Source organism: Elaeis guineensis, chromosome 2 (genome assembly GCF_000442705.2).
Source record: "Elaeis guineensis isolate ETL-2024a chromosome 2, EG11, whole genome shotgun sequence".
NCBI classification, from domain to species: Eukaryota; Viridiplantae; Streptophyta; class Magnoliopsida; order Arecales; family Arecaceae; genus Elaeis; species Elaeis guineensis.
The window spans coordinates 120,866,285-120,877,420 of record NC_025994.2 but is presented as its reverse complement, the minus strand read 5'-3'; the positions used below and the strand labels follow the sequence as shown (position 1 = coordinate 120,877,420).

The window sequence follows — 11,136 nt, the reverse complement described above, 5'->3', positions numbered from 1 at the left end:
TTGTGGGTACAGGCAAAGCATCTTCCTACCAGCGTTGTGGAGAACAATAACAGCGTTGTGGAAACACTATTAATAAGGCTTAAATTGTGAATCTCCCCTAGCATGCAAGAGATATGCAACTAATTGGTTATAAATCTATATATGTTTGATAACATGACATGGTAGATGATGCAACCATTGACACATGTGAGAAGTTTTGGAATTATTTAAGCACTACTTGGTTTGTTGCTGGACTATTAATCTATATATTGAAGCAAAGAGCGGAGACAGAAAAAAAAAAAAATCAAACAAAATTATTGATTTATTTTTGGTCAAGCTTTTCTCACCATATAGGGATGAGCATGTCAGAAAATTTGTTTGCACATTTTCATGGTAGAAAGATAGGTGTGGGGACATGCTACCGATATTTGAGTAGCCAAAAAAGAGATTTTTGAAAAAAAGATGATTCAAATATATAGCATGGGCCCATATACTTTGATCTTGAAGAACTTAATTAAGCTATTGTCATACTACCCATTCGAAGATAGATGGATATGATTAGATGGGGAGATGGGGCTATTCGGGGTTATGATAGAAGAGATTTACTGTTACCATTATGCCTAAATTAGAGTCCTACTAGTCATATAGAAGAAAGATAAAATAAAGATAAAAAAATAAGAGAAAAATTAGATTTATTGATATATTGAAGATCTTTTCTCAGCATACATTCCGTCTTATTTCTACTATGACATAAACAATATAATAATTGCTTGCTTCCACGATGATGGCCAATGTTCAACTTCAATTTCTAATTATTCCGGCTGCTGAGATTCCCAAGATGCCATAGTAGAAGATTTCTTAGGCTTTTTTTGTTGGGTATAAAGGATATCCTGCAATGCCACAAAGCCCTTTGGGTAAACCAACGTTACGCTCGATGTACATGAATCCTTTGTCACCCCAATCTTCACTCCATGAATTCTTCAATATCCAATATTCAGTTCCCGGATCATGGTCCTCATATATCCCATAACCAACAACCGTCATAGCGTGGGTCGCACAATCTCCACACGGACCTTTGTAGAGACCACTGGAGTACCACCTCAAGGTTTCCCCGTCAGGACAAAAGGGAACTGAAACAGGCTGGTTCGCGACTGCTTGCATGAGCGCAGTCTCGTTATTTAAAGGCACCATCTCCCAACCGTCAATACTGGCTGACAGGTATTTGTTGGCCTCGCAATTCCCGACAACTCCTTTGTAAGGGTAATCAACTTCCGATGCGATGCCTCCATTACTAATGACGTAAGAGAAGGCGCTGCCCGGGTATCCATAGTCGCATCCACGGCTATTATTATCACAGTCCACAAGTTGTTGCGGCGCCAGAGACATCAAATTGCCGGTCTTGATTTGAGTGATCCCTTCGATGGCGGCTACAGCAGTGAACGCCCAGCAGCTCCCTGTACAGTTGTTTGAGATAACATTATCCTTTTTGTATCCGGTTATTCTTTAAAATTAAATAACGCATTAATTGTATCTTCTTGAGAATAATAACTCGTTCTACGGTTTATCTTACCACATGCCCCTTGAGACTTGGCGTTAGAGACTGCACCACTGGTTATCCAATTCACGCTATTAGGCAAGTTGTTCAAGTTGGCATACCGAAAGCTTCCAGTCGTGGACTTTGGACGCTTGGAATTTACCTGAGCGCGTAGGTTAGAGGACTTGAACTCCTCATCGGTCATGTCTGCGAAATGGTTGATGCCGAGCCTATAAGTAAGATTACCGGCTCTATTGACAGACTCAATATACTCGTAGTTGTCCTTGAAGATTTGGAAACGCCGCTCCTGCTCTGTTGCATCCATATAGAGTCGTCCATACTTAGCCATCCATTGCTCGAACTTTGCCTGCACGGGTGCATCACCAATAGCACGAGCCATGGCTCCAGAGCTCCAAACACCGAAAACTAACAACGCAATCACAAAGCATCGGTGAACCATTGCTGTGCGAAGACTTTGGGATGATTGCAGCTAGGTGGGTCAAATTGCCAGATAGTATTGGAGGGTGGTACAAAAATCAGAAAAACAAGGGATGAAATCTCTTGTTACTGCTATATGTATATATATAATAATCATCATGATAGAAAGGTAATTAAATTTGTGTTTATCCATAATTCTCTTAAGATGGGAAGTGATCAAATTGCCCTTCTAAAAATAAATATCTAAAATAATAAAAAAAGTAAAGTCATGCTTGCCTCCTATAACAACCTAAAACTGAGCTAATAGTCACAACTGTCCCCCCCATGCATTAGTATATATAGCCTAATTATATGTTCCAAAATTAAGTGAATCAACAACAATATGCAAAATGGATCAATAATAATATAGTTGAGAAAATGTTAGTGAATCAGATCTTATATAGTAATGAGTCTTATCTGACATGGATGGGTCTAGAATCACTCTTTCTTCCACCGATCAAATTGCAGATATATACATTTTTTTTTTATAGAAAATAATCAGGCTATATATACTAATAGATTAATACAATTATGATATAAAATCATGATAAATAAACTTTTCACTTGAAATCAACTTTTGGCAATGGAAAGTGGCAGGACAAGGTTTCGCTCTAAATGAATCCGGTGAGTAGTGCTTAGGTGTCCAAGTATTTGAAATGACGAGAGGAAAAAAAAAAAAAAAAAAAGGAGATACAATGATTCATAAAATAAATTATAATATAAATATCTCATAATATAACTAAATTATGCATACCTTTACCATCAAAATTTTAATATAAAATGTAAATATGTCATATGCTAAAGCTATCCGCTATACATGTATCTCATTTAAAATTTATAAATTAATTTAAGTATTTGTTATGATCACTATCATAGACTTTGGAAGCATGGGCTTTACGCTGCAACCCGTAGGTGGGAGGCCTCGAACTCCTCCTTCGTCGTGTCCGCAAAATGGTTGAGGCCAAGCTTATACTTGCGATCGCCAGCTTTATTGATAGAAATCCGTAGTTGTCATTGATGATTTGGAACAATCGGTTTAATCAAAGATTTGTAGGAACTTTCTTCTTGTTCCACCATCCACCCGTTTAATGCCTTCTTCCTTCTATTTCTTCCGATTGGTCTGATTTTCTCATTACCCACCAAGATGTGTAACCGCTCTGTTCATGTAAATCTCTGAGGCTCTCATCCTGCCTGAATTTGCGCATCATTCCGAATGTGAATAAAATTCTTGGTGGTCGGTTACAGCCTCCATTACCATCCAAAAATAAATAAATAAATAAACATTCTGCAAAGGCATTGCAAATTTAGAAACATAAAAAAAAAACCACTCCTCTTGGCGTTTGCTCCACATTTTGAAATAAGGTTTGCAGAGTAAGCTTTGGTTTCAGCTGAGCCCATAAAATTTTGTTTATGGCGGTTCCAATCCAGGTGCCAGATTCTCAGTCAAGAAAAACACGAGAAACAGGAAAAGCAGGGGAAGAAAGAAAGAAAATATAAAACAATCCAAAAGAATCATGTAGCACTAGTTTGAGTGTTTTGTAACGTTTGAAATTTCTGGAAGGATGGATCCAAGATTTTCGGAATAAACTATCAAGAATTGCAAAAAGGGAAATAACCAAATTATAAGCCAAAGAAAAAGTTAAGAATCATATTTTATACCAACTTAAAAGTATAAAATGTTCCATTGTTTGATAACAATCTTTGACCGCCTAATTTCTTACACCATAGATCTTAGACTGAAACATTCATACATAAAGTATAAAGCTTTAAATATTAATATAACCTTGATATGATGGGAAGCCTTATAATTAGTTGTGTATACTTATAGACCACATTTAGATGTTTGCAATTTTTCAGATTAAATTTGCTAATTCGAGCTCCGGAGTATTGAGGTGGGGTCGGGATGGGGTGCAGCAAATTGAGCAAACTTAAGATATGGCAGCAAAGTGAGCAAACATAAATTCGATCTTAACAAAAACAATGCTCCTTTAAACAGATTTAACACCAAGAATTAAGTGCTTAAAACATTATCCATGGTTAGTTTTTGCTTGAAAGAATACCATCCCTTTTTGCACCGAAAAAGAATACACGATCAATACAGTGGATTAACAATTTAAGTGCCATATCATGTATCTTAGAATATTTGCACAATAGACACCATCCATTTTTGCAGCCGCATGATGCAAAGAAAGAGATTTCCAAAAGATGCAATATTTTTTATTTTAGGTCTTTGTAAGCGCAAATCATAATCAATAACATGGATCTTTGATTTGGATACCCTGTCATAGATTTTATGATAAATAAATGCATTATACATGTATTACAATTGAATTTTTAATATTTTTATGTGGCCCACCGAACTTCCTACCTTTTGCCTGAGCACAATAAGGTGCCCTAACTGCCTCCATACTGTAACTACCTGTTAAAACATTGGTTTAGTAACTTTAATTATATAGCAATTGGCCTCAATGATAAACCAAGGACAAGACTTTTAGCACTTTCAAGGGATATAAAATTCGAAAAGTAGCTTCATTATTCAGCAACAGAAAGTTTGTTAGTGGGGTTAGCAAGCCAGTCGGCATATGCAAAGTCATCAAGGTTCCGAGAAAAGATAAAAGGTTCATGTGAAAGGACCTGAATTAGGGGAGCATTATTAAATAACATGAACAAGACTTGTTTGCAAAAGTTTAAGAAAAGATGTTGCTGAAACCCTTACATTATGAGGTGAAAAAGACTCAAAATATAGCTCTAGATAATTTGTACAACACTAGCTGATTATTTGTAAGATTATTACAACAGTTAAACCCAGTGGAAATGGCCTCTTATTCTCATATGGAAGAACAATGAGGCATCCATTCAATATAGCAATATGGACCAAAACTTTAACTCAAAGTTACCATCACAACAAGCATTAGAAACCTCAATTAGCAGTCTTGAAGTAATGTTATCAACATACGACATCTCACCAACCTCATGCAACAATTTGCTACCCTCACTTGACATGCAGAAGACCTGCTTAATTCTAGAGGGCAGTGTCATAGTTGATGCATAATCCTACCCAAGACAATTTTTAAGAATATGTTTAAGTCCCTTCTTGCAAACAATTTACAAAAACACCTACAAAAAAGAACTGAATAGATAAGGTTCTCTAAAATAATGATAAAAGCTACAATACTATATGCTTGGACTTTCTTGTAGTAAACTTTTGATGATAATAATACCATCGGTGCTGTCATCATCGCTTCATAGTAGTTTGCACCATAAGCAAGCCAGAGGCAGCACCTTCCTATCAAAAATGTTGAAATGTGAGAGAATAAAACACCACAGAATATAGACAGACCTGTCAAAGCACGCCCAACTCTGCCAGCAAACCTTGTTTATGGGTTCTATATGTCCATTAGCCAGGTGTGAAATTTCATTTTGGCCACATATAATAGTTCCATCCTGAGGATAGGAAGTCTGCAAGATTAGAGAAGACACAGATATGAGTGATAATCAGTGTTTGGTTTAGTGCTAAATTTTCTACTTCGATGAACATATCATATGGATTGCAACTTTAGTGACATGTACATGATGAAAGGAATCATCTATCACAAAAGTTATAATGAAGGAGAAATTGATACAACAATTGCTAAGTATTCAATGAGTGCACAACATCAGCCAACTAACAGTAACTCTTCGCTCGTTCCATTGAGCGAAAGCCGCATTTAATATCATAGACCACCAATAACTTGAGCTTCTAGATTAGAAGCAAATAGAGTGCAATCACAATAACACTAACTATATGAAATATTATAGAAACAAACAGGAGGATGAGAAAAACTTAGCATACCCAAAATTGTAAACCTATCATTGGTGGAAAATGATGGGAAGAACAGGACTTTCCTTGTGAATATCTGAAACAGGTGAAAACAAAATTATAGCAGCATCTAAATCCAAAAAGGATATGCATGCTCCAGCAACGAAGAAATTTCCAATCCTGCAAAATAAATAAATCCATCGTGAAAACCTATGAACCTTGATTTTTAAATAAAAACAATTATTTAAAAATAGCTCAGATGTGGATATCTAGTAAATAAGTTAAATACAAATAGACAGATAGATCAAACTGATGATCAAGGAGATTAGCTACCTGCTTTTGGAAGTAAACCAGAAATGCATGTATTGTCTCCCTGTGATACACCATGCCTAAAAGAATGCTCCCCTTCAACAATTTATACCTGTCAAATTCTCAACTCAGCACAATATTGTTCAGTACCTCCACCAACCTAGATCAAGAACTGATGTTCTGAAAACATTCTGATCGAATAATGTAGTGTTAAACTAGTAAAATAGTTAGAAAGTGAAAAGTGAAACTAAAACGTATATGCCGACAGGTTAAAAAAAAAAAAAACTAAAACAAAATGCCTCTAATTCTTTTAATAGAAAAAATTTAGATCATTGGAAGTTGTAACCAATGTTTTTCATCATATAACATCTCTCTCTATCTCTGTGCATGTGGCTGTATGTGTGTGAATTTGACCAACCAAATTAGATTTCCTAAATGTCATTCCCAACAAGCTAGAGCTAGCAGCGCAACTTGTTGCAGCCAGGCCATGGTCCACACGCCTACAAGGTAATGTAAGAAAAACTAGACTGTCAACAGTCATAGAGCAGCTGAAATCACTTTTAAAAATTTCAATAAATAATTTATAATATATTTTAAAAACTCCAAATCACGGGATTATTTTTAAAATACATGCAGAATCCTAACGCCACAAGAAATAGTTCAGAAAACATGGTATATCTTCCAAAACATGACATACTAAAATGACCTTAAACCATAAAGTAAGGTGGAAATAATGTTTCCGCTCCATAAGTAATGCTAACTAATCAAAAGCCCACGCCAGTTTAGGCAAACTTAGATATATGGCTATAATAATGGCATTCGCAGATGCATTCTTAAATCTGATATAAGTGGACAAACCAACTTGATATGAAGGGGTGCAAGAAAGTCTAAATACCAAAGGATCTTCTTTCTTTGCCAATTTATGTTATGTTAGTAGAGAAAGTTCCGCATTCTAGAAATGTCAGATAAAAGTACAAATGATCCTAGAATATATATATATATATATATATATATATATATATATATATATATATATATATATATATATATATATATATATAAATTAAATGTAGCCCAAAAACAAATATAGACATATGAATGCATACTACCATATACATATATAAGCGTCTAGCACATGATGTTGGATCTGACTTAAAATCTTGTGTGGACTTATTATATAACATAAATACCACTCCATTTTGGCTTCTGATGCATCAAGAGACTAGCGGTGCCCAAACAATCCATGAGCAGCTCTCATCTGACAATCTCAGACATCATGATCGAATGTCTGAGAACAACGGAAGACCATCCAAGATTGCCTCGCCATTTAGAAATAGCCATGAGAGGAAGGTGTGGAGGAGGCACGCGAGGTGCTCTCCTTGTCTTCCCCAACCTAAAGTAAGTAATAAAACAAGAACCCAAACAAAAGAAAATCAGAACAAATCAACATATGTTAATTAAAAAAGAAAACCCTCACATGGCTTCGATAAGGATTCACCAAGTTGGGCGAAAGCCTATTCCTGGTGTCCGGAGCCCAACGACACCATTATCCATGCAGCATTTCTTGGTAGCGGAAATTGAAGAGGAAACACATAAATCCCATTCTTTGGAGTCAAGAAACCCAAGAAAACCTCAAAAATCACAAGAACGGTGAGAAACCCTAACTCGTCGATCGAAAGCTACTGGTATCGATCACGGCACGGTTCTTTCCACTTCCCCGAGGTAGATGGATCTCCCAATGGGGAAGGCGAAGGCAGGCCGCGAGGAGAGGCGAGTTCTTCGCAAGGATCTGGTCGGGGTGGGCTAGGTTTTGAAAACCATCTTGTCAGCGAGAGAGAAAGGAAGGACGCGTGGGGGAGGGAAAAACTTTGTTACGACGGTGATAGCACGTCAAATTTACCCCAATCCAATTAAAACTTCATCGATTTTTATGATAATATTTTATTTTATTTTATTAATTTTTGATTTTTAATTGAAATATAAGTTTGGCATGATGTTACCGTTGCAACCAAAATTGTTTCGCGGACCAGAGAAAGAGAGGATGCGAGGGCGAGGGAGAGCGTGGTGTTTTTTTTTTTAAAGCGCGGGCCGGTTTTATACAGGGAGCGGTTGGTTCGAACTTCGAATTGAAAAGGATATTTAAAAATTTGAAGCCCGAATCAGATTTTTCCGATCCTAACCTTTCTTAAATTCACACCGACCAAATTCTAAAAAAATTGATATGCACCGAACCAGAATGGCCGGCTCAAAATAAGAATATACCCAAGCACGCATGAGAGATGCAACTAATCGGTTATAAAATTTATTTATGTTTTATAATATGATACAGCAAATATTGCAATATTGATGTATAAGAGAAATTTTAGAATTGTTTAAGCTGTATATGATTGGCTAGCCTTCATTTAGTTCTATCCTATCTTCCTCTAATCGGCCTTTAATATTGTCTTTTATGCTTCCAGATGTCTTTAGATCGCTTCAAACAGCATTTCTTGTATCTCACTTTTTCACTTTGGTTTATCATGTATCCCTTTCACCCAGTATTTGGATGACCACACAAGCTCTAGATCTTAGCTCAAGATTTCAGGTTCCTACCTAGTCCAACTTTAGAACCGCTATGTGTATTGTGACCACTGGTCTCAGAATATGGAAAGGACACCTATATGATGTTATGGTAGGAACACCTATTTGATGTACGACTATTATTTATCTTGAAGGAGTCAAAGCATGTAGACTTCCATGTACAACAAAATAATGAGTACTTGATATCAAAGCAAACTAATAGCCTGATAAGGTGCTGGCAATAAAGATATTTAATCATAAATAACTATTAAATTATTTTGCAAGGAAGAGTATTTTTGTTAAGACTAATTTATGTTTTTGATAATTTTCTTATCAATTAAGTTTTTAAGGAATAATTGGTTAATTAATATGATATTAGAGCTCAAATTTGTTAGAAAAATCTGATCAACATATTCGTGGATGAAAATCTTGGATGAACCATACTTAATTCATCTTCTACCCAGTTCTTAGATGAAACATATGCACCTTATCACCAGAAAACTCATATTTTTTAATGAATCAACATGGATGATAAATTTCAGTAAGCAACATCAGATGTTGTCCATTTGTTCAGGGCTTAGATTGATCTTTTGTGGCAACCAATGGTTGCCTCACTTTATGAAGATAAATGAGAATCCATCGACCTCCACTTTTTAGGTGACAAATTAATAACTAACTTTCATGTAAAATCAATTGAGTAGGTAGAGTGGTTGGAAGTAAGGCTGCAAACGGGGCAGGTTGATCCACGATCCAACTCGTTCCGACCCGCTTAAGCCTAACTTGAATCATTTTAAAGGATCCATGAAGTTAGGTCGGGTTTTAAAATTGGATTCATTTTATTTTTCGCATCGGATCTGGATTTATTAAATTCGAATTCGATCTGACTCGACCCAATCCGAACCGAATATAGGATCCGAATATCTTGTACAGGACCTGAATATATTTGATAAGCTCATGGGTGGCTATCCTTTTTTACTTAATTTTGGAATATATAATCTAAGCCTCTCTCTCCTTTCTGCCATTAGTATTGTTATTATTGTTGTTATTGTTATTTATATTTTTATATTTTTATCACTACATCATACTGATAGTAATTATTCTTATCAGCATTATTATTTTTACTATTTCTATTATAGAAAATAGAAATAAAATTTAAAGAACCTTCTCCGTCTTGCTATCGCTAATGATATGATACTCAATAATATTTCTTAATCAACAACACTTGAGTCTGTCTATGATAAATAGGATCTTCACCATAGACTAACATTAATTTATTAGCCAATATCATCAATTTGCAATTGAGCCCAGTATCTCTATTTCATCTCAACTAAGTCATTATATTGATACCACTTGATTGGTTTTCATGCTAGGCCATGTAAATGAGACATCATATATCATTCTTACGCTATGGTACCGGGTCACATGGCTTGTTTTAGTCTCTACATTGTGAGTGCCAATCGAAGTAGCAAGTCGCCGATCAAGTTGATGCTAGGATGTTCTTTGTGTAAGGTGGCTAGCTTTCTGGCTTATGCGCTTTCAAACAGATATTGGAGTCATCGCTTTAGCCTTTTAAGAACAAAATGATCGAATTTAGATGCAACTCCTTGCTATTTTTTATTTCTTAGAAGTGGCCTAAAGTTTTTTTTTTTTTTGTGAAAATAGGAAGTGGCCTAAGGTTGCCACTTCGATCATAGACATCAAGGCCTTTATGTACTTCAATAATTAATTAAAGTTCTGATTGTGTCCTGGATATGAATGAGGAATATTCTCAACTTATTTATGAAAAAATGGTTGCTGTCAACAACTATTTCCAAATTGATTCGGATCCGATCCAAATCCATATTTCATGGATTAGGGTCGAGTTATATATGAATCTAACCCAACCCGAATAATCTACTGAGTTAAAAAAATTGATCATGGATCAGATCCGACCAATCCACTCTTGTTATGGGTTGGATCTGGGTCTAATATTTAAATTCGATCAAAGAATCGGATTGGATTAGAGTCACTTATGACCCAATCTAATCCGGCCCATTTACACTCCAAGCTGGAAGGACGAGATTGGTAAGAGGGTTTGGTTTGTAATCTTTTGCATGAAAGAATAATTGATCTCTTTTCACGTTATCAACTATTGGATCATGCCTCACATATCTCTCAAAACACTGTAATAACCCAGATAAAAAAAAAAAAGGGGGACGGAAGGAGACTCCCGAAGGGAGTCTTCTTCTCCGATGAATCCCGATCGGAGAAAGACTCTAGGTCTTTTAGAACTCTAGGATCCCCTATAAATAAGCCTCTCCCTCTCTCAAGACCCTCCACCGGTGATCTTCGAGCCCGATTCCTCTCCTTTTCTCCGTAGAAGCCGCGGCAGCCTCTTCTCGTGTTCGCCGGAAATTGAAGGTCAAAGAAGCCCCCGGAGCTCAGGTAAGGCTCTGACCTTTCTTTCTCTCGCTCTTCCCTTTCTCCTCTGGCCCCAAAC

General features: G+C 36.2%; 2 protein-coding genes across 7 annotated transcripts; both read right to left on the bottom strand.

The window, feature by feature from the left end:
- Positions 1-712: 712 nt before the first annotated feature.
- LOC140855507 (senescence-specific cysteine protease SAG39-like) lies at positions 713-2,356 on the bottom strand. The gene is made up of 2 exons (XM_073251398.1): positions 1,550-2,356; positions 713-1,433 (listed from the first exon to the last, which is right to left on the bottom strand). Exons 1-2 carry the CDS (start codon positions 1,971-1,973, stop codon positions 838-840), a joined length of 1,020 nt encoding a protein of 339 aa, XP_073107499.1. The 5' UTR covers positions 1,974-2,356; the 3' UTR covers positions 713-837.
- Positions 2,357-4,205: 1,849 nt separating this feature from the next.
- LOC105038614 (uncharacterized) lies at positions 4,206-7,963 on the bottom strand. Of its 6 annotated transcripts, none has more exons than XM_073253067.1 (7): positions 7,597-7,963; positions 7,289-7,491; positions 6,123-6,210; positions 5,823-5,969; positions 5,363-5,449; positions 5,212-5,276; positions 4,208-5,107 (listed from the first exon to the last, which is right to left on the bottom strand). In XM_073253067.1, the coding sequence occupies exons 2-6, from the start codon at positions 7,294-7,296 to the stop codon at positions 5,226-5,228; spliced, it is 381 nt and encodes a 126-aa protein (XP_073109168.1). In that variant the 5' UTR covers positions 7,297-7,491; positions 7,597-7,963; the 3' UTR covers positions 4,208-5,107; positions 5,212-5,225. The 6 variants fall into 6 exon arrangements, with proteins under 6 accessions (XP_073109172.1, XP_073109168.1, XP_073109171.1 ...); XM_073253070.1 differs by having other exon boundaries at positions 4,208-5,276; positions 7,576-7,661; positions 7,764-7,963; XM_073253069.1 differs by having other exon boundaries at positions 4,209-5,276; positions 7,597-7,661; positions 7,764-7,963.
- Between the last annotated feature and the right edge of the window lie 3,173 nt (positions 7,964-11,136).